At 44.7% G+C, this 23,358-nt stretch overlaps 3 protein-coding genes and 1 non-coding gene across 5 annotated transcripts; 2 read left to right on the top strand and 2 right to left on the bottom strand.

The window, feature by feature from the left end:
• Positions 1-841: 841 nt before the first annotated feature.
• LOC6736247 (protein extra-macrochaetae) lies at positions 842-4,426 on the bottom strand. Its single transcript, XM_002083104.4, has 2 exons — positions 3,574-4,426; positions 842-1,555 (listed from the first exon to the last, which is right to left on the bottom strand). The coding sequence occupies exons 1-2, from the start codon at positions 4,135-4,137 to the stop codon at positions 1,520-1,522; spliced, it is 600 nt and encodes a 199-aa protein (XP_002083140.1). The 5' UTR covers positions 4,138-4,426; the 3' UTR covers positions 842-1,519.
• Positions 4,427-8,918: 4,492 nt separating this feature from the next.
• Positions 8,919-14,515, bottom strand: LOC123327181. Of its 2 annotated transcripts, none has more exons than XM_044922856.1 (2): positions 14,401-14,515; positions 8,919-10,683 (listed from the first exon to the last, which is right to left on the bottom strand). In XM_044922856.1, exons 1-2 carry the CDS (start codon positions 14,411-14,413, stop codon positions 10,340-10,342), a joined length of 357 nt encoding a protein of 118 aa, XP_044778791.1. In that variant the 5' UTR covers positions 14,414-14,515; the 3' UTR covers positions 8,919-10,339. The 2 variants fall into 2 exon arrangements, 1 of the variants encoding a protein (XP_044778791.1); XR_006541713.1 differs by lacking the exon at positions 8,919-10,683 and adding an exon at positions 10,692-14,324 and having other exon boundaries at positions 14,401-14,475.
• On the top strand, positions 9,974-10,045 carry Trnam-cau. The gene has a single exon. It is a non-coding gene; the product is annotated as a tRNA-Met (tRNA).
• LOC6736245 (RNA polymerase II degradation factor 1) lies at positions 14,511-16,111 on the top strand. The gene is made up of 2 exons (XM_039293934.2): positions 14,511-14,776; positions 15,055-16,111. The coding sequence occupies exons 1-2, from the start codon at positions 14,644-14,646 to the stop codon at positions 15,921-15,923; spliced, it is 1,002 nt and encodes a 333-aa protein (XP_039149868.1). The 5' UTR covers positions 14,511-14,643; the 3' UTR covers positions 15,924-16,111.
• The last annotated feature ends 7,247 nt before the right edge of the window (positions 16,112-23,358 follow it).

Raw genomic sequence — 23,358 nt, 5'->3', positions numbered from 1 at the left:
GGAAATTTTCTCAACGGAAATTTTCCGTCCGCAATTCGCACACGTGTGCAGGTCGAGTTTTCCACGGGCCCTACGGCCGTTTTACCTGGGAAATGGAAAATGGGAAAACCAAACCCCTAATGACAAAGGCGGCGGCTGCGTGAGAAAACTCGCTCGCCCATGAAACTCCGAGAACAGTATCATCCACCTCATTGTTCTGGTAATTCGTTGCACTTGTTTACATGTGAAAACGGCCATCCAGCTGAGTTTTCCTCCCCCGGCTACTTGTTGTCCTTGTCTGCAGGTAGTTACCGACTTTTGCGGTAAGATCTGGTAGTTTCGTAATCCCCTTCTCCCAACGAAAATCCATTGACGTACTCGATTTTTAATGTTTTTTAATTTTTGCAATTTATTAAGAGCTAGTGTTTGTTTTTCTTTATGTTTTAGATATATATTTTTTCGCAACATCATCAAATGTTTTCTTTTGTTTTTTTTTTACATCATGATAGAGTGTTTTTACCATCGAAATGAGAACAAAATTGTGTAATTTCGATTGCGGATCATAATTAAAATCGCATAATTATGCTAAAAAAACACTTTGTACAAAGTATGCTACAGATCACAGAACATATATTAATATATATTTATAGGTTTTAGTGTATATCTGGTAATAATTATTATGCATTATGCGTTATTTCGATTAAAAAAGAGGAAAACGATCCAAGGGACTCGGAAAACTACAAAATGAGGTGTGTGTGTTTCTGTGTGAGTGAAAATTAGTGCCTGGAAATGAACTTTCTCGAACTTAAACGCTAAACGTACTCTCTCGATATAAATTAATGAATTTGAATGTGAGTGCTGCTGAGTTGGTTGTTCTTGTTGTTTATTGGCTGTGGCTAATCAATAATAGGAAAACTCTTCATTGATTAAAATTAATAGGAAAATCATTTGGATTGAAATCATATAATCGTAATGCAGGAAACGGTGATTCAACGTGATTCCAGTTTGATGCCTGTGCATTTTCATAATTTTTTTATTGCTGATCTCTGTTTGCTTTGCATTAGTAACATTTTTTCTTGCGTTGTTTAAACCAAAACAAAACTAAAATTAGGAAAACAAAAATATATGCTTCAGTGTAATTTCAAGCGTTAAAGGAAAATTAAATTGTTTAAAGCTTTGCCAAGTTTTCTTTCTTAAGCGCCATCCTAGTTGTAATGTTTAATTAATAATCATAATGTGTACTTGCTTACGCTGCTCTAATGCTAGGTTTTGTGTTGTTGTGTTCTTGTTATTAAATGTTTAAACTAAACTCTGTTGGAGCCAAAAGCGAGGTCTCGTTTTCCCGGCTTTTCGCTTCCCCGGGAAAAGGAGCGTTGAAGAGATGCGCCTGGGCTGTGGTTTTCTTGAGAGTTTCACACGTTATCTTATGCGGAGATCTTCACACGAAGGTTGCGAGTGGAGTTTTGACTGTACTTTCATTATGCATTTAGTTAATAGGTTTATAGGTTGCGTGGGTTTTCCCGGCTGGGCGTTTCCACGCTTACGACTGTCTGCTGTCTTTCTCCGCATTCGGTGGCTAAAAAGAGAGAAGCGGGAAGATTCAAATTAGTACGTTATTAATGTGCGATTGAAATGCAATAATTAGTTTATAAGCTGTATTATTTCGCCATTCTATGTTATCAATTAGTTCCCTGTTCCACTGATTTGTTTGTTTTTTTTTTTTTATTGTGTTTGGGACACTCGCCGAGAGGCTGATTTCGATGAGTGGCGGGGATGGGGCAATAAAGAGGCGCCAAGAAAATCAAACGAGCTGTCACTGAGCTTTTGTTTTGCACTTATTTGAGTTCTTTGGCACTGAGAAAAATGATTTGCATGTTCTCAGTGCATACAGCATATTTTAAAATAACATTTGAGGGAGCTTGCTTGAATGAATTGCAAAGGTATAACCATTTGAAAATACCCCATACGTTGAAATCACACAGTTTTTCGCCCAGTGTCTTGCGCTCTCTTCTCCTCCGTCTTCTGCTTTCTTACTGCGAGGGGGCGGTTGCGGAGGGGGGCAGGATCCGTGGGGGGAACACAATGTAGAAAGCGACCGACTGGCGACTGGCGCACAGCTGCGCGAAAAAAAAATCGAAAAAGGAACAGCAAAAACAACTGAAAACAACCCACAGAGAGAACATTTTGAACACGTGCATTTCTTTTTACAGTTTTCTGAGTGCCCCCATGTGTTCTTCTGTGTGTGTGTGTGCGTGTTTTCGAAAGAATTCTCGGATTGTTGGCTTGTTGTTGTTGTTGCGGCGGTGACACATCATACAAACACAAAAAATATATATGTTTGTGGGTTGCAGATGTTTTGCAACAAAAACACAAAAATTACGCACCCAAAATGAGAAAAAAGAGACCTACGCAAAGCGAACGGAGTTTACTACATTAATCATATATTTAAAAAGAAACTCATAGGAAGAAATGATGAAGGCACGAGTTCAAAAACATCTTTCTGAATTTCGAAGAAGGGTTTCCACCTTCACAATTAATCAACAATCAGCGATCGAAAATTAATAACACTTGCCGGGCCACCCAGTCGATCATTTGTTTGAAAAACCCCATTGAAAAAAGCTTTTTCGAACCTGTTTTTTCGAACATATTGTAGGTCTCAAACGAATTTTTTCGCCAGCATCATTAATAACCGAAAGTCCAAAAACGAAGAAGAAACGAAGCCGAGCACTAATGAAGTAAGCCAAAAAATAAACCCAAATGAAATAAAATACGAAGACTGATGATTCCCCAATTCCAAATTCCGTTTTCAAGCTCGCAAGTGCGTGTGAGCGAGTGAGTATGTGTGTGAAATAAATTTAAGTATCTGCAGGTGTTCATTTAAAACATCACAACAACAGAAAAAGGCCGCGAGAAAAAATTAACAGCTACGTATAGGCAACACACAAAAGAAAGAAACGATGGCGACAACAACCGCAACGCACACAATCGCACAGAGACGGTCTGTGAAATGTCTATAAAAACGAAATGAATCTGTAGGGCGAAGAAGAGGGTACGACGAAGTCGGGAAGGCCGCGATATTTATTGTTGTCGAAAGCCGCCCGCCGCCCAGTAAAGAAATTTCCCAAGACGAAACGCGCCTCGTCCTTACGTTAAAAAAAAAAAACAAAAAGAAAAAATTAAACCCCTCTCACGCAAACATTCGTCAATCGCCTTATGAATGAGGTCACTCGCGAAACAAAAACAAGTAAAGCCAAACAGTTTGACACTCAATTGTCTCCTAAATTTGCAATGCAAATGTCAAACAGCTGCGGTCAAAAAAATGGCACTCAAGGAAATAGCGAAAATCGGTGGGTCTCAAACATTGGGATATGGTCACTTCCTTATCGTCACTTCTGCAATTAATCGCTTTATTGCCTAGTTAAAACCAGTGAAGTCATATACTTTAACTATTTTTAACTATGTTATTTTTCCAAAAATAACTACTTATTTTCCACAACCCGATTATTTCTTCTACTATTTCGACCTGAGCTGTGCTCATCTTCCCACTTCCTATTTGGGTTTTTCACTACCCTAGCAATTTGTTTGTTAACTCACCGTTGCTAAACTGTTGGACAGTTGCTGCTGTGATTGCAGTTGTTGCTGCTGCAGTTGCAGTTGCTGTTGCTGCTGATGCTGCTGCGGATGGGCGGGCGCCACAAGAGTGTTGGGCGTTTGGCGATCGGTGAGCGGGAGACGGGCGGCGGGACTAGAGACTTTCGCCGGCTGCTCGGCGTTCAGGCGCTGGGCGAGGACATCTGGATCGACTTCCGCTTCCGCCTCGGCATCCGCATCCTCCATGTCGCTGTCCTCGTCCTCGTGGAGTCCGTTCACCGCCGTCAGAGCGGCTGCCGCATCGAAGTTGCCCATCTCGGGGTGCGTCTCCAGCTCGGTCTGCAGGTCGCAGATGTAGTCGATGACGTGCTGGATGATCTCCAGCTTGGTGAGCTTCCTGTTCTTGGGCATGAACGGAACGAGGTCCTTCAGCTTGGACAGATACATCTTCATCTCGGCGTTCTCCCCGTCGCCGCGGTGCGTGGGGTGGCGCTGGATGCGCCCGCTGGCATTCAAGGCCGGCATTCCGGAGGCACCTGTCTGGCAGACGGCCGTCAGGGACTTCATTCTGGAGATGATTGCTTTACGCTCCTTGAGTAGAATCTTGGCGGTTGTTACACGGTCGTACCGGATTACTTGCGAGGTTCAGTTAAAGATTGCTCTTGACTGGCTTTTCAATTTGATTTGATTTCGGCTTTGTGCGCTCACTTCACTTTGTTTTCTCACTCTGTCGATGTTCGAAACGAAACACTTTAATCCAGCGTGTTTTCTGCGTTTGCGTTCTCGATTTCTATATCTTTTGCTGCGAGCGGTCGGACAACGAATGAGTGGTGCTCGCTCAGAGCGACCGCTTTTATACCCGCCGAACGGGCATTTCCGAATCCGATAGGCGGAGTCTTCGCTCTCGGGTTCGTTCGGCTGGAGAGAGATACGTGGTTGGAGAGTGGAGACTGGGGAATGTGCCCCACGGGAGTCCATGTGGAACTTGGACCACAGCTTGAAACCGGAATGTGGGAGAGTTCCAAAGAGGAATGTTTTGGAGAGGTCTGCTTTGGTGGACAAGAATCTGGAATTAAGGGGTAGCCCTTCGTGTTTGGTCTTCAGAGTCTTCATTTCAAATCCACAATGAGAATGGAGTACGAATTTAAGGCTAAGATCTTGAGAGGGGAAGATGTGTAATGTGGAGTCCATGAATTCTGAAAAAAAAATGAGAATAATTTAAAATAATTTAAAATACAACTGAGCATACACCAGTTACCATGAATTAATCCTTTCGGATACTTTCAGTTTTGACGAAATATTCAACAAGTTCTACAGCCTGTTTGCTCCAACATCCAACTAATTGACTTCTACCCCAGTTACCAAATGAAACTTAACCTTACCACAACATCCAATCCACATAATACAATCCAAATTCCACACATAGTAGACGCTCATTAAAGCACTAACATTTCCCCTGATTCCACCACGGTCCACAGATACTCACCTTTGTAGACCCGGCTTAACGAATTCCTCTCCAAAACTCTCCACATAAATCTGAATACTCTCCACCAGATGCAAAATGCTCGGTTTTTTGAAAAGGGGAAATGGTTTTGTGATTGGTCGGCTGCTTTTCTCAGCTGAAAATGAGAAAACACGAACAGTAACTCTCGCTCAATAATTTTCCTCTCACGACTGCAATGTTTGTTTTTCTTTTTTCTCATGTTTTGTGAATGAGCATGAAAATGAATGAAAAGTGTTTTGTGGGATAAGGAGGTTCCACAATCAACACGAAAAGGCGAAAAAGACAATGCGAGTGGTTCAACAAGGGCTTGATTAATTACAGAATGAATATTAAATATATTCATGGGTAAATTAGATTTTAACCGCTGTGGAATGGTACTGGTAAATGGTAATATTTAAAATCATTTGAAAATAAAGGGGAAGATATGTAAGTATTTATAATAAATTATTATTAAATTCTCGTATAAACACAAACGATTAAACGGTAGTCGTTCAATCTGTCATATTAATTCCTAAGAAAGATAAGCGTTATGCGCCTCCGTTCAATGGAAAACTAGTCGTTATCAGTGGATTGACCAAATTCTTATTAACGAGTTTTCAAACGGCTAAATCGAAATGCATGGCTTATCTGCATCTTATCTTAATTTGGGTCCACGACATCTTGAACACTCATAAGAGTTCGAGGCGCCTCGACTTCCCTCCCACTCCACTGCACCGAAGAAGTTGCAGGGTTTCGGGGCAAGAAATCCACGATCGTATTTCACACACATGATGGGTACACGACGATCCATTGAGGAAATTGTGGAAATTTTCATTGAAAATGAGCGGGCGCGTCGTTGTTTGTGGAAAACGACACGTCTCTCTGGTTATCGTCTGCGTTGGAAATGGCTTTGAATTGGTTCGCTATGGCTGAATGGGAGACATGACTGGGCTCGAAAAGCTTGTGTTTGTTGCTCTTCGGCTTTCGTGCCTTTAATTACTACGGTCTATTTGCAAGTTTCCGTGGAAACGCAGTTCAGGAATGTCCCGAGATCATACATATGTTCCTGGAAATCGGGGAACAAGGTGTTGCATGAAATACAGCAGAAATCCATGTTCCATGTCGAAAAACTAGACTCGAAATAACTAAAAAATGCTGGCAAAAACCAGCGACACAGTTCAAATTTCCCAGGGGAACGGAAGGCTAAAAAATACCGATCATAATTTTATGACTGCTGCGGCAACGACGTCTCGAGATGATTTCACGTCTTCTTCGCCAGATTTCAGGAGACTGGAACTGAAACGGAGCTTACTTTACGACTCGCGAGTGTTTCGCCTGAATGACAAATGAGCAGCGCCGCCGAAGAACCAACAACAGGTTAAAAGCAGCAGAAACCTGGAAAAAATCTAGAAAATCTGGAAATACGCAATTTAAATACCCTACGTCTGATGGTAAATTGTAGTTGGATTGCAGGAGTCTTTAGTTATACTACCCATATCTGAGATGTACATATGTTATTGAACACTTCCTGAAAATCATTGGCTTAATTCAATATATACTACGAGTGTTAACTTAATATTCAAAGTGTATTTAAATCTGAAGGCTTGAGGGCCGCTATTTGCAAGCCATAGAAACTTGTGGAGGATGCGATGAAGATGAGGATCACATGTCAATCAGCGGGCGGGCACTTGCGGTGGAGCAACTGGTTGTTTTTCCCTTTTTTTGTGTTCATATATATATAATATATTGGGATAGGAAATCGGGGATAAGGGGATAAGGGGATCCCGACGTATCCCAGAGATGGCGTTGCAGATATGCAGCCGCATGCCGCGCCGCGTGCATTGCATGTTGAAATCCAATACCCGTCACTCAGTCCCGCTCCTCGAGCCCCAATCTCCAATGCGATCCCATCCGATCCGATCCCCATTGAAATCCCAGTCCCAGCCGAACTGATTCCATTCCAATCTCAGCTGGGCTGAGGACATCTAGTTGCCATTAAAGGGGTGCTCTGCCCTGTCACTCTCCGGTGACATCCCATTAATGACTTCGCCTTGGAATTCGGAACCGATTTCGTTTCGCTGCACCGATAAAAATTTCCACACTTCCCTTGGCAATTGCGAAATATAATGGTATCGTGTGGTTTCCATGTGCTAAGTGCTGCTAAGGTTCCCCACTTGACCATTTCGGTTCAAACTGAATCTTGAGCAGAAACTTGGGAATACATCCACTTCTTTCAGTGTCGTTTATTTATAAACATATTTTGCATATGGCCAGTGATGATGATTGGCGATTGGTGATCCAAGATCAGAGATCCCACTTGCAGTCGACGAGGCTTCTTGTCTTGGACTTTTTTTGCTTTAGCCGCATCCGGCCTGTGTCCATGGTTTTTTCAGGTTTGTTTAACTTGTTGTTGTCCGTATGGTAACTGAATACTAATTTCGTAGCAGAAAAAGTTCCATTGAGGCGTCGATGATCGCTGAGCTTTTGTTTACTCACTCGCTCCAGTCGCCCCCTTTCCCTTTCTCCTCCGGGCGAAACAATAAACTCAATTGCGTGGGAATGGGAACTGAAACAGAAATGCTTTTTTTTTTTGTTTACGCATGGGTATAACTGCCGAGCTCAGCTGGATTTCAGACTCATGGTTGGTGCGATTGATTTGCGTTAGGGGTATGCAGATCATGGGACCAATTACTATAAGTCAAGCGCATTCTAGTGAAGCAGAAAAAAATATACATAAAACTATTTATTAACGGAGCGCTAAGTAATAGTAGCGGTGGAAGCCAAATAGAAGTCGATTCATTGAATTCAAGGAGAAAACAAACTGAAACATGGCTTCAAGACGAAAACCAAACATTAACTTAAACCCAAACTCAAACCCCAATCGAACTAATGGGTAGCTGCACTGAAATAAATTCCTAATTTATAAATATATATATAAATATATATGTATATGGAGTATTGTACTCTTTAGAGCTGAAAAGTTTGATATTAAATAGAAGTGTTTTTGTTGAATTTAGTAAATTTGGATTGGGTATAATTTCATAAATTTCTTTGTGTGTTTTTGCCAAAAGTGAAACAGCAGTGAAAACGGCGGCAGAAGGCAAATGAACTGCTGTCAAAATAACCCCAGCCCCGTAGTTAGGGTAAAAAGGACACTCGGCGACAAAAAGCGCACAAAGGACATATCGATGGAAGCCAAAGTGGGAATGCGAATGGGAATCGTGCAGCCGGCGTTACGATAGTGTGCGGGACAGGGACGGGGAATCGAGCGAGAGAGAGAGAGGGGGATAGTGTGTCAACCAGGTGAACTGATCAGATGCGATTAGGGATTATTATGCTATTACGCAGGATACGATTAACAATGCCCCTCCTCGGCCGGCAGGACAACAGCAACTGCGCCGCACGCCGTCACATATGCTGCAACATATTCCGTTTCCTCGAATCCGGAAAATATATATCCCCGTACATGGTTAGGCAAATGTGCGCTGTATTTTTTGCTACCCTAATTGACTGGAAAAACAGCAGTTGGAGGGCAGTTGAGCAAATGCATCGCATCTGCAGGATAACTGCGCTCCTATACCAAAAACCCAACGGCTGCCTTTGTTTGAACTGCATTTTACCGTTCCGACACACCGGGCTTTTTTCACTTTCCCCGTGTTAATTGCGAGCAGCTGAGGTAAGGGGAAATTACGAGTAAATATGGCATTAAATATTGATCACACTTTCCAGTAATATGTGTTTGGTAAGAGGTTGATCAGATTCGGAAGTGCTTAGTTTCGTTATTAGGCGGGTTAGTGGTTACTAATTATTAAGCTATAATAAAATATATTATGTAATGATTATAACAATAGGAATGTGCTGTTATTCTGGGCTGGTATAGCAAGGTATTATATATCCAGAAGACATGCCAATTACTTACCATCTTGAGCAAACATTTATCGGCAAAATTGAAACCCACTTATGGCTGCGCAAGGTGCTCAAGTTGCGTTTGCAAAACCGATCCTATCTGGGTGGAGTTATCCTCATTAGGCGGGCGACAGAGGTGCCCGAGTTCGGATCCGTCTAGACGGCAGTAATGGCCACGGGCATTAGAGGCTTGCCAAAAGTGAGACATTTGGCTGCTGCAACTTCATTTGGGACACGGACTGCGACCAGGTAGTCGGATGTGCAGCAGCAGCAGCAGCCGCCTCTTGGCACAAATATTATGGCCACAATCCGCTCTTCTGGTCACAACACCATTTCCCACTCCGCTTGTCCTTTTTTTCGCACAAATCGCAGCAGGTGGTCAAAACCCACGGATTCTCGTGTGTGTGTTTTTGGTTTTTGTTTCGGCCTCGTCAATTTGTCGCCAGTTGCTAATTGCTTACATTTTCCGCCAGGCAGCGACAGCCCCTGCCGCCGTTGTTTTTACTTTCAAGCTAAGAGATGATCGAGCCGGGCCAGGAAGGCCACTTGCCCACTTGGCCGGCCACTTGTCATATCTGCGATGATGGATGGGAGCGAAGAGCCGGTGTCGTGCGGTGGCAAATGGCTTCTTGAGCCGCTTAAGTCCTCAAAAGAGCCCAAAAGTGGCTTCCTCCCGATGACTGCTTCCCGATAGCCCACTCGAAAAGGGGCTAAGCTGACGTCTCAACTGAAGGTAATCACTCCTCGAAGGGAGTCCTCCCTACTGGCTACCCGCAGTCCCCTGATAAAGTATTTTGTAACTTTAAATTGAATAACTCATTTACCCAAATGAATCTGATGCACATTTAAATGATGCTCCAGAGTTACTCAGTGTGGCACACCAAACAAATCAAAGGTGTTATATAAGTAATAAGGAGGCATTATTTAATAATGATGTAACAAAGGTATGCCCTATTAACCTTGATTTAGTTGTTGCACATCGAACATGACGAACATGACGCAACTTCACATGCAAGCAAAGTGGCGCAGTGGAAGCGTGCTGGGCCCATAACCCAGAGGTCCGAGGATCGAAACCTTGCTCTGCTATGTGCTTAAATTTTTATGGGAGATGAAACAGAAAATATTAATTTTTTTTTTTAAATATGTAATATTTAAGTGAAGAACTAGGAGTTACAGTTCATGTTATTCGAGTTACTTTTGTGTCATTTTCTATCAGCATTTATCAGCGATGCTGCAAGAAACGAAAATTCTAAATAGTTTTCTTTGTAGTTTGAGTTGAAAAATTTCCCATGAAAGTACCATGTCCGGCCAAAAGCTGGGGAAATCTCAGATGCCCACATAAATCTTTCGGCCATCTATGCGGGTTCGAGTTCTGAGATTTCAGTTCTGAATTTCAGTTCGGGTTCGGGGTTCTCCTCCTTTATCCGCTGCACAGTTTCCGATGCCAAAATGTGAGGAGCAGATATCGCACAGCTGCTCGGGGCATTCCACGCACATGTCCACGATCCGAATGAGATTTCCTCCGATTCTGGGGTTAAATCGAGGAGAAGGCGGTGGCCATGTGCTGCTCTTCAGTTTTTCGACGGCGGCGGCGGCTGCATGCCATAAAAATGATGAGGCGAACTGGTTGCCAGCCGTCGATGGAAGTCGCAGATTGGTCTTGGTTTGAAGTTGGTTCCCCTCTAGAAGATGCTGATAGTTGCCAAATGTTGGGATATAAGTCGCTAAATAAATAAATCATATTTATGAAACATCACACGAGACACGAAATGAATAGTACTTTGTATAAAAAAACTAATGAAGCTCTCTAAATAGGTCGGAATTTGGTTATCAAAAATCATTAGCACAATTGTTAAATGAAAGAATTTCCAGGATGAAATGATCATCCTTTTTAGCTAGAGTACAGTATTCCCGCTCCACGACCCTCAGAATCCGGCAGAATCCGGCATATGTGCCGTGGAAGTAGCCAAGCTGGCATTTCTGATGCCAGAGTGCCGGCTGCATGTGTGATCGCGGATCGGGAGTAGGGCATCGGGGCGAGGAAAGCGCACACATGTGACGTGGACAGCTGGGAGGATGAGGTGGAGGATGTGGCTGCGATGGAAGGGCCTTGCCGAGGGGGTTGGGCGGCGAGGCAGGGAGGGTGAAAGGCAGGCAGAAACAAAGGCAGGCCGAACCGAAACGTCCTTGCCCCGCAGCAGGAAGCTACATATGCGCAAGCTGCGCATAAAAACTTGAACGATCGACACGTGTGCAGAATTTCCGCGCGCTCGCCGGCAAGAGGCCAGCAGCAAACAGCAAACAGCAATCGCCAAGGAAAACGTGTGTGGAAATGTATCGCATATGTTGGATGGATGCAGAGCATTCCCAGACTGCGCTATCGATATACTGCCAATGGCAGAGCAAATCCCCTAGGCAGCTGCTCCAGGCTGGCCACCAAAAACGGTAGCCGTGCAACTTTCTATGCCCATGCAATCAAATCGCAAAACGCACCGCAAACGAGGGAAGCGGCGAGTTCGTGAGGTTGGGAGGCTGCCGGCTGGTGGGAAGTAGGGAAGCTGGGAAGTTGAGTATGAGCCACTGCAGCCAAGCAGCTGCCAATGCCGATGGACGGACTTGCTGCCTGACTTTCATTAGCATTTCTAACGGCCAACGCAGCTGGCAAAGACGAACGCCACACCACTCCGCACCACTCCACAAACAAACAGATGCTGCCGGCCACCGAGGCCAGGAGGAGTAAGTAGCCTCTGGACGCTGGACGCGAACTGGATCGATTCGAGACGACAACGTCATCGGGACGGCGGCCGGGCAAGGTGAAATGTGTCCAGGTGCACTCGGGAAAACTGGGTGATGGATTGGGTATTTAGGCGGGGAAGTAAATAGGGTAATATATATTTATATGGTTATTTATAGGGGTTATAGCTCTGAGAGTATGCAATAAAAGTTACTGAATCCGTGGACTTTCGGTGACTTCAATACTCAAGTAATTTCTCTGCTCTATGATTATATTACGAATATTTCGCGCAGTGCATTTGCAACAGCTGTACGTTGTCTGCATTTGCGTTGGAAATATATTTTTAATTGCTATTGGAATTTTTCCATGTGCGCCTCGTGGACATCTTTCATTCGCTTGCGGATTTCGGACTGCGGATAGCGGATTCGTGTGGGTTGCCAGTTGCAAGTGGCCAGTTGGCGAACTGTATCGCAGCAGTTGGTCTGCCACAGTTGCAGTTGCAGCTTGGGTCTTGCTGGCGCAGCATCAACTGCGTGACAATTGTCCGGTTGTTGGTATTGAATTCAATTAAAGCCGCTGGCCAAATGCAAGAGCTGAAGCTGCTGACCGTTTGACATAATAACTGGCCACATTAGCAGCAATTGGCAGTGGTCAATTAACTTTTTTCTGCCCGTTTTCGCTCTCCTTTCCCCATTTTCCCCGTTTTCCGCCACGCTTGTCGCGCTTTTCCTTATTTGCAACATTCATTGACACCTGCAATTGCGGAGTTGCAGGTTGCCAGTGCTGCTGTCGTGTTCATGTTGTTGATTGGCAATCAATTTGTTGTCCGTTTTTATGATTCGCAGTGCGTCAATGTCAACTAACTGTTTTTCTGCCGCTCTCTGGCAGTTGGTTATTTATTATGTTGTTGCAGTTGCAATTAACACGGCAGCAACATGCCGCATTTCCCGCAACAATGGCCAAAAGCAAATGTTGCATGTGGGAGTCGCAGTTGCAGTTGCAGTCGCTTTTGCGATGTTGCTGCTGTCGATTTGCGGCGCGTGTTGCAGACGTGAAACCAGCAGCAGTCTGCCAGTCTGCCAGTCTACCAGTTTTCAAGCCAGCCGAACCCAGACATATGGCCGAGATAAGCGGCATAATTATGCAAATTTGTTATAACAATCAGCGGCACCACAGCAACAACAACTGCAATTCCAAGACGACGGCCACATTTTATGGGCAGCGTTAAACGCCGTCAACAGCAATTGCAATTGCCATTTATGGGGCGTTAGAATCTAAGTTAGTACATAATCGCTTGTGATAGTTTTTATTTATTTGCCTATATTTAATACCCATAACCGCGCCATCTTAACTTGGCGCTCCCAGCGATGGGATCCCCTAGGAATCGAACAAAGCCTTCATAAATCGCCTTTGGCCAGCCCATAAAAATCTTGGAAACTACGTTTGCAAATTTGAATACAAACATTGACAATTGACAGAGTCAGTCCGTCGCAACATTGGGCAGCAACAAATCAATTGCAGCAGCAGCAACATTCTCGTGCTTATGGTAGGATACAGTTAGAAAAATTCTTGGTTCTCGCAGAATATCTGGAATATTCGATACCCCTGATAAGACACTTCATTACTACTTAAGCATAATTAGATTGATTTGTCTTTACTCCAGACTTTTGTGTGGTGCATGCAGCATTCGAAGCCATTCTTTCTGCGAGTGCCTTTGGTATTCAGATTCCTTAGTGGCTAGGCTACGATCATTGTTTTCCATTCTCCATTCTGGCTGGTGACTACGCATGCATAAATGCCTTTATAATCATTTCGTTGAACAAAATTTAGACGTCACTTGGCTGTCAGTTGGGGCTTGATCGCCTGACGAGCCGGACATGTGGAAGACTGTGCAGGATCGGAGGAGAGCCAGGGCACCAGATCATGTCCATATTTGCATTTTTGAAATGACACATGGAAATTTTCGATGTTTTGCCTTTTGGAAGCGAGCGGCCAACAGATTGACAGCAGCTGCAACTGATGACAACAGCAACATGAGACAAACAGCACAGCACAGCAGCAGCAGCAACAATGGCCTGGAATGGCAAGCGAAAGTCGTGCGCAAATCCGACCCGGCGACAGCATATGGATATGCTGCTACATGTGCTATATATGCTATATGGATATAGCCGGAGATAATTGCTGTCGCATATTTTCCACGTCCACTTGTTGTCGCCGACTTTGCTGCAGCAACATGTGTTGCTCTCGGCTTTTGGCCGGCTGCCTTTTTGGGTTACGGCGATGGCAACATGTTGCAACCGTCCAACCGTCGAGAGTCCGTCTGTGAAAATATTTGGAACTTCCCCCGGTAGGAAGCTACTTGGCGGGCCTATCTAGCATCATGGCCAGCACATGTGCGCCATATCGCACGTATTTTCAACGCATTTTGGCCCACTGTGCGAGCAAGTTCAATGTCTGGCACAGCAGCAGCAGCAACAACAAGCCATAACAACCCGCGAGAACAAAACGCCAATAATATATGTACAGTGCAAAAGGCGAGTGAAAAGCGTTCCAGAGAGATTTTATAATTGATGGTGTATGCACTTTCCAAATGCTCTATAAATAGCGAGAGTCGGGCTACGAGTCCCTTCCCTACAATCAAGTGATAAAAAATAGATAGATATTGAATGGTTAATAAGAAACCATATTTTTATAACCCGACTTTTACCTATATTGGACATTGTGTGGAAATTTTACAATCCCGAACGGAAAACACGTGCAGCAAACAAAAGCGTTTGGCAATAATCGGCGTTGAGCACACTGCACCTTTCTCCGCGTTCTCTGAGAGACTTCCAGTCGAGAGCGAAACCAAAACTTGCGGTGCTATTTTGAGAGAAAGCGCTCTCTGCTCTCTGCGCCAAGGCAGTTTAGAACCGCACTTTGCTCAGTTCGCCAATAAAGACGCTGCCACATGGACATGCACAGGCTGATCTTCGAGGTGGAGCAGCGCCGGGCTCTCTGGGACGCGAGGCACCCGGACCACGCCAACCGCCCGGAGACCCAGCGCCTCTGGAACGCCGTCGCGGAGGCCGTCGGAATGGATGGTGAGTGCACTGAGCGGAATCGGGATGTAGCACGTAGCCAATATTCAATATTCGGATCAACACAAAAATCCAATTAAACTAATTAAAATTAGTATTATTTTAAGTGTTTCTGGCATTATTTTAAGTAGACAAGTATTTTATGGCTATTTGTTATTTTAAAGTATCATTTCAATATAATTGTTACTTTAGTATTAAACTTTCTTTCGGTGTACTGTGTAATGAGTGCATTGTTTACGTTCTCTTTTCTTAATCGCGTGTTCCCCTCTCTGACATTTCAGTTGAGCTTTGCCGAACCAAGTGGAAAAATCTGCGTTGCAGTTATCGCCGAAGTAACCGGCGTAGTGGCGTCTTGAAGCACCAGCAGTCGCCTTCGCCGGGTCACCAGTGGTCATATGCGGAGGCCATGAGCTTCCTGGACGGCCAGCGGGAGGAACGTGATAACAGCAACAACGGGGAGGAGGAGATGGAGAGCGCGCTGAAGACTGAAGCCGAGTCCATGCCCATGTTGTCGACCTTTAAGAGCGAGGAAGTCTCAGCTGCGGATGAAATGGAGGCGGACAACGATGCGCTGATGCGCGAATTCCAGAACGTGTCCACTCCCCAGGCGTTGCGAAGGCTCTCCGAAAACATCTCATTGGCCAGTGCGGCGGCGGAGGAGCAGGTGCCTCACACGGCCGCCCAGTTGAGTCCGAATTTGAGTCAGGGAAGTGCCATTGCCGCCGCAGCAGCCAACAGTTGCCATTGCGCGAAGAGAGTGGACGAACAGGTCGACTTCCTGGAGAGTCTGGAACGCGAGGAGCAGCAGCTGATGCAGTCCACCAGCCAGGATCTGGCCAGGTGCAAGAGTGTCCTCCATGTGGGCGACTCCGACTACAACTACCTGATCAGCTTTCTGCCGCTGATGAAGCAAATGACGCCCTTCCAGAATGTCTTCTTCAGGGCCAAGATGGGGGAGCTACTGCTGCAGACGATGCAGCAGCCTCCGGTGCAGCAGCAGTTGCAGCAACAGCAGCAGCCGCGGCAGCAACTGCAACTGCAACAGCAACCTGAGCAGCGGCAGCAGCAGCCCTCGCAAATGTTGTTGAACCAACAGCAAATGGCCTTGGATCAGGCGCAAGTGAGCACAAGCTCCACGAATTGGAACTGAATCGAGGATTAGAGCCGAGGAAATAAGATATGCAATGCCCCCCTTAATGTTAAGTGTGCGAACTGGACAAGAGCGCGAGCACCACTGTGCGCAGGTCCAGTGCACAGTGGTCCGATTTGGCTGAGATTACTTTTGAATTTTATCATTGCACATAAACAGAAATTAATAAAAACTATATATAATTTTAAGTCTTAAAATTGAGGGGCTAATTTCCTTACCGGGGATAAAAAAAATATACACAAAAAATAATATACAAAATATAAAATATGCTAATTTGCTTACCAGGGATACTGGCTTAGATGTTAAAGAATATTTCGTCTTTATTAGCAGGGCTGCAAAATATTACCAGGGCTGCCGAAAGCTAGCTTATAAGCTAAAAATACTAAATTTAAATCTAATCCTTTTTAGCTTACCAGGGCTGAAAACTCTTTGTTTACCTTTTTTTTTAGTGTCACACTATTGGAATGACATTTGTCAAATCAAGTCAAAGCGAAAAATAATCTTGCGAATTAAGTAAGTATACATTTGAAATTGGCGTGGAGCTACCAAAATAACAACAGCTAATTCAGTTTTGTGAAAACCTTATCAGAAAATGGCCAAGAAGATTTTGTCACCGTCATCCAAACTAAATGATTTAAAAATAAGTGCCATGGTGCAGAGCCTACAAAGCATCGACCAGAATAATCCATCCGGGTTTATAAAGCAAATGGTAATAAATCCGCTTATGAGCGCCATGACAAACCAGGATGAGGAGGCCAAGATGCAGAAGCTGAAGGAGATTCATCAGATGCTAAAGGCAGTCAACTATACACTGATGAGTCAAATTATTTAATACAGCGATGTGATGGTATTCATACGATAACTGCGCTTGAAGTTTCAATTGGGGTGTCACCCAGCATCCATCCGGAATGCCATGCGATGCATGGCACACTATTTTAGTGCGATTATTGGGCCCTCTGCCAGCGCGTTCAATGCACTGCACTCTGCTCTGCCCAGCTTCCAGCTGCAGAGTAAGCCCAAGATGATAGTGACAATCGTGTGGGCGTCCGAGTGGATTCTACGGCTTCAACTTCAGCTTTTTAGCCTTACATCCAGCTGCAGATGCAAGGGCATCCGACGTAATCTCGCCTCCGGCTGCCCACACATGTCCGCATTGAAGCGGCGAAACGGGGCAGGGGGATGCGGGGAGTCAGGGATCGCCCCGTCGCCTCAATAAATTACTGCACACTAGAATGAACCCCATCGACGACGGTGGTCCTGCTCTTTCCGTCCGTCCGTGTGTTAAAAGCCAAGTCCAAACTTAACATGACCATAAAAAAAGAACGCGGCTTGAAAAGCAAACAGAGGAGGGGAATAGGTCGCTCGAGAAATCAACGCAGCTGCGGATGACGAATCGAAATTGACATTGAACCGAGCGAGGCTGGAGCCTCCAGAGGATCGGGGCTGCAAAGGGGGCAAGTCCAGGGGAGAGGCCACGACAATCGACTTGGTGGCTTTGCTTTTGCTTTTGCTTTTGCCTCGGCGACGTCATGTGTTTGAACTTGTTGCAGTTGGTTGTTGATCGTTGCTGCTTGGTGCTTGGTGGTTGGCTCTTGGCCTGCCCCATGAATTCCAATTTCAATAGCAGCCATCCACAGAGGTTACCAGTGCACGGCAGAAAAATATTGTGGACATGACCAGCTAGTTTATTATGTTAAATAAAGATTCGTATCCAATTTACTATATAGTACAAAGGTTGAATGGCTAATGAAAAAAGAGGTTATTGGTTATACTTTGTATGTTTTCAATTGCAATGCATGTAGCTGATTTTTCGCAGTGAGCTAAGCGTTCTGAAAAACAGTTTAAGGTGTGTTCTTGAGCTTGAAAGCCGTCGAGCCCACAGTGGCAGTTACCGATTCCGATTTCGATTCCAGTGATTGGAAACAGTTGGGGCGGAAGGGGAGGAGGTGATTGGCGGCGCGGGGGCGCAATTAACGGCGGCCAAAAGAAACATTTGCAAATCGAATGCAAATTGACATTTGTCACTCGAACGTGCCCATGGCCAATGCATTGCATTAAATTCCACGCTGCCGAACATTCCAAATTTAGTTTCCATTCGCCATTCTTGGCCACACATTTTCAACCGGGCCAGAGCGTTGAGAGAAGATAAAGGAAACCCCGTAAAGATACCCGAATCGGTGATTGATTTCGCACCTATTCTTCGACGTGTTAATGATGCGGATGGCCAAGCGGTGCATTTACCTGTTGGCTTTGTTCTTCGCCGCCGTTACGGCACATGCAAATTTCACTCTATTCAACTCTCGTCAAATATTTGTACAGATTTCCATGAGAGAGTGCATTCTGGCACACAGGTGCTAAGTCTCGCCGGGCATTGTTAATGCCGCATCCTCAGCCTCATTCCCATTTTCCAGAGCCAGAGCCGCTGGCATGTTGCGGAATTTCCAGAATTTGCTTAATTCATCATTCGGGGGTATGAGAAAGGGTTTCGCATTCCAACTAAATCTCCCAGCTCTAACACCTTTTCCGCCTAGTTTCGCCCGGCCAACAGGTGCAAAAGCCATTAATGTTGCAGATGTTCCATGACTCGGTGAAGTAAAAGGGTGGCAAACAAAGGGATTGAGCAATATTTAACCAGAAATTGGTTATGGCCAGGCTGGGCAGCAATTTTGCATTCTGTTAGCCATTTCAGGAAGCCAGTTGCTCATTTCCGACCTTGTTTCTAGGAATATTATATTCAGGGCTAGTGAGTTTAATTCATGGTCCATTTTATTAGAGAACTTGAGAACTAAGATTGCCTAATTTTATCCACTTTATCTATTTATAAACGGGCTTAAATATTATAATTCCCGCGATTCTAGCACATAATTATTTGATTGTAAATGAGTGCATTTGTGAATCGCACTCTGCGTGCATTCCCAAGCACCTAACACTCAGATTGTAAACTCTATAATTTAGCCTCATCATTAATTTGGCTTTTGTGGCTGGTCCGAACGTGCTTTTGCCTTAACCATAATAAATGCCTGTGACACCTCTTAAGAAGATTATGCACATAAGGTTGCACATTATCCTCGCTGGCAAGATGATTCCAGTCCGCTGGAAATGGCTGCTTCTTTCGGAGTCGCCTGCTACATGCAATGGGCCGTAATCTCGATCCGTTTGGGCCGCCACAAACCAATCAAAACATGCACTTAACTTTTGGCTGAACCCCCGGCCAGCCGCACGAGCATCGTTAACACACAAAATATAAGTGTGTAGCTGCTGAGTCACTGGTACCCAGTCCAAAAATGTACCGCCCTCATCAGAGACCCCCTCCTCCCCTTTCAGCTCCCTGAGCCGCTAGCCGCTCATGTGATTTCTATATGTTTTCCACTGGGCCGACAAGGCAAGCAATCAAGCGGAGTCAGTGGGGCCTTTGTATTGCCATTGCCTCGGAGCAATCAATGCTGTATGACAGCTAGGTTAACTGCCACCTCCACTGCCCCGTCTACGAAGCCCCGCCACATCTGCGATCCTACGCGCTTCCTCTTGATTTCGTTAAGTAAATCTCCAACTTGGCCAAGCGGCTGGGCAACCTTCACGTGCTCGTCGTCGCTGGCGTCTCACAGCTCGGGTCGCACTACTAGTTAAAGATAAAAACCTAAAGATGATGGCTAAGGAGCTTGAGCTATATATATATATTCTATAGTATATTCATTTCTCTTAATACTTACTATAGGTATATCTAATTCATTATTTTATTTTATTTTCAGATTTCAAGTCGATTAGAACTTGTCAAACCTCGGATCCTGCCGCCAAAGGTAAGTACCCTTTATGGTTTTTTATGGTTATACTGTGATTGTTGTATCAAATCCTCTGCCAAGTCTGGTTCCCCTGATCTATTATTTCGCCCCCCATTGTAGGTGTTGTTGGCGTCGCCAGCTGTCCGTCCGCGGTTTCCATGGCTCGCAAGTCGCGAGATCATGATCATGGCTTTAACTGGCTCTTGAATCTTGGCTGTTGGCTGTTGGCTCTTGGCATAGTACCAGTACGAGTTCGAGTATTTTTAACTCTCCTATGGACTTGAACGCGGCTGCGTTTATTGTTGTCTCGTTGGGATGCTCGTCCCGTCCCTCTGCCTTCGCCTCGCCACAGCGTCTGTTTTCTTTTTAAACGCTTTTAAACACCTGAGAAACTTGCTTTTTAATGTGCGCACATGTGTGCGGTGCTCGCCACGATGTGGAGATGATGACGATGATGATGAAGATCGCCTCGCTCCTTCGGGCTCCCCAACCCCGAACCCCGTCCCGATCCCAACCACTTCCACTTCTACTTCTACTTCCAACTGCGGCTTCAACTGCCTCGTTTGTGGCGCGATGATGAAGCAAATATAACAAATCTCAGAGTTATCAACCGACGAAGACGACCGTCGCACAGCTGAGCAAATCAATTGACGCGCACAATTCTTGGAATTTTTTGTCGCCGCTCTTTGAGCGCTCTTTCTTGGCCCTGATCTTCTATCTGTGCTCCATGGAGCTCAGTTGGAGCTCCTCGGAACTGGATGCATCTACCTGATTTGCATGAAATGGAGGGGGAGTGCACAAAGGCAGCGAGGATAGCTAAGCACTATGTTTTTGGATCTTGTGATATATTTTTAATTGTAGCTCACACAATAATAAGATGAATTAAAATTCAGTAATAGTTTATATCGGTTGCAACTCAATGACTTAGAATGCTGATGGCTGAAGAGTAATAATGTTTGGAAAACAATTAGTGGCACAATTTTCCGCTCCCTGATCTTTCCTCGCCAGTGTAAAATTACCGACCGACAAGGACGTTAATGGTCTTCCATGCGCTGGTGCGAGAGTTACTAGATGCTTTCTGGATTGTTGCCCCACGGGCAACGCCAGACAAAGAAGCGATCGAGATTTATACCTAAATGATTAACCATTTTGCCGCAATCCCCGGCTTGGCCAGCGGATGCATGTGATTCCTCTGCGGCTGTGGGTGCCACTTGGTGTGAATTTGTAATGCGTCTGCCTGCGCTCGGTTTTCTTTTGCTTTTCCCGGTGGCTTTTATATATCTTCAGCACTTTTCTGAGCTGTTTTTCTTTTTTTTTTTTTGGAATGTTGCTGCTCTGTGCTGCTGACCATTCTTCGGCCGGCGATTGACACCTGCATGCATTTCTCGTTTCTCAGGTGTGCAGAGCCCCGGAGCTCAGGTGTGTGTGTGTGTTCGTTCGGCTGAGCTGTTTCTTTACTTTATTTCACCTCTTCATTTCTGTCTTCTCCGAGGTTGAGTCATCGGCCATTAAAAACACGATATTGCTGGCTGTGACTGTGTGATTGGAAAGGATTTTCATTTCGTCCCAGGTAGTTTGTTGTGATTGTCCCAGAAGGCATGACGTGTCCGGTTTTATGAGTAACCTTAGACCTTCAAACCCTAATGCATTTTAATTAGGCAAAATGCATTTGTTTAGCTGTCAGAGATTAATTGCCAAGGCAGGAAACAAGACTGCCAGACATAGCATTTTGAATATCCAAACAGTTTTTATCAAATTTCATAAGAATCCTGGCATTTAAAATAAATAAATATATAAATAAATCAGAGAACGCTGCAACGGGTATTTCGAGGCTGCCAGCGACTGTCGCCAAAAATTTCGCCAGCTGACAATCTCCACCTTTTTGGCCCAGAAACAAGGTTACGGGCTCATAACCGTTACTGCGCCTGTGCGCAGGTGTGCGAAAGCATTAAAATTCCACTTGAAGCCCAGCGAAACAAAAAAGCCGCAAAAACTCTGCTAAATGGTCGAAAAATTTCACAAAAGCTCACAGCCAGCACATTAAAATGTTGGCCATCATTCCGCGCAGCGCAGCTCTCTTTCTCGGAGCGGGGGAAAAAATTAAGTGACTGCACAAAGTTCAGTCTTCTTCGACTCAGTGCCAAAAAAGTGCAGCCTGCAACTACTCCTTTGCTTATAAAAAGTTGTACAACAAAATTGGCACGACACTCAAATCACGACTAAGAGCCGAATCGAAATCTGCAGTTGCAGAAAATATCGATCTCGTTCAATCTAGTTCATTCTCAAAAATATTATTTTCAGCAAATATAGAGTAAATCGATTATGAACTAAATACCCTTTTTAGTTTACCTGCTGTTTGGTACGTTCGAAAACCAAAATTCTGCAAATCTAATGAATTTATTTCTGAGTGTGATAAAAATATATGTTTCCTCTTCTTCGAGTTGCCAACAATTCAGCTTCAAGTTCAGTGAAGTTCAACGCGAAAAACGTGCGGGAGCAAAGGAGCGACTGGCAGGGAATCCGCTGAGAAAAGGCTAGGACCGCTTCCAATCATTATAACCAGCCAATCAAATTAGTGGGCATCGTTATTGTTGTTGCTTACCCCGGATGATTCCCCCGAATCCCCCGAACCACTGTCATTAATAAGGCAGCCATATCGTGCGGAAGCTGAGTCTTGCGATCGAAAATCAGCCATCAGCCATCAGCCATTGATCTTGCAGGTGTTCGGTCTGCCAAAAAGCTGCGTCATTGATTAGCCACAAAAATCGGACTAGAGCGCAGATATATATAGTGTATATATATACCCAAGGAAAGCGTAGGGAGCAACAACACGCGGCTACAAGTTGCTGGACAGTTGTATCGGTTCGTTTTGCAGCTGCCAAAAACATAAGTCACGATTTTCCTTTTTGTTAATTCATCAACGAACAATTTGCATTTTTTACCAACTCATTTTTTCGGAATACACTTTGGATTTTAGGGTACATGCCAACCGATATTTGCACCCACTCAAATTGATTGTGTCTTTATCTTAATAAAATGCGATTATGTTGTCTTTTAGATATAACAATACAATATGCATCTGTACATTAAAAATTAAATATCTAGACATTATATTAGGGTATTCTTGGGTCAGCTTATTCAATCACAGATGTGATCGCTTGCTGGTTTCATTTCTTTAACGATTTCTTTGGCTCGTTAATCTTTATTTTCCTCTTTCTGGACAACCCTTGGCTGTCTTAGCCAAGTTGCAGTTGCAGCTCCCACTGACAACAAACCAAGTTTAATTAGCATTTTTACGCCAACAACGGCGGCAGCAGCAACTGACTGCAATTATCCAACTAGACTGCAGTTGCGGGTGGCTTAGTGCAGCTGGAAAAGCAGCTGCAACTGGAAACTGCAACTAAGTTGGCCAAGTCTTAGCATTTCCCATTGCCATTCCCATTCCCGTTCCCAGGCTGGAATTCCGTTTGCTGCCCCTCTTCGCCAAATGCTTAACGAATTTCAATTAAACGGCCCGTCAAGCGCGATAAGAGCCAAGAAAGAGATCCAACATCCCCAGATCTATCCCATTCGATGCGATCCGTCCGGTAGCCACAGTGACAGCAATGTGTTAACAATTTTCGCGCCACAGCAGCTGCTCGGCATCTGCGGATCGG

Source organism: Drosophila simulans, chromosome 3L (assembly GCF_016746395.2).
Source record: "Drosophila simulans strain w501 chromosome 3L, Prin_Dsim_3.1, whole genome shotgun sequence".
Lineage (NCBI taxonomy): Eukaryota > Metazoa > Arthropoda > Insecta > Diptera > Drosophilidae > Drosophila > Drosophila simulans.
This window is presented reverse-complemented; position numbering and strand designations above follow the sequence as displayed.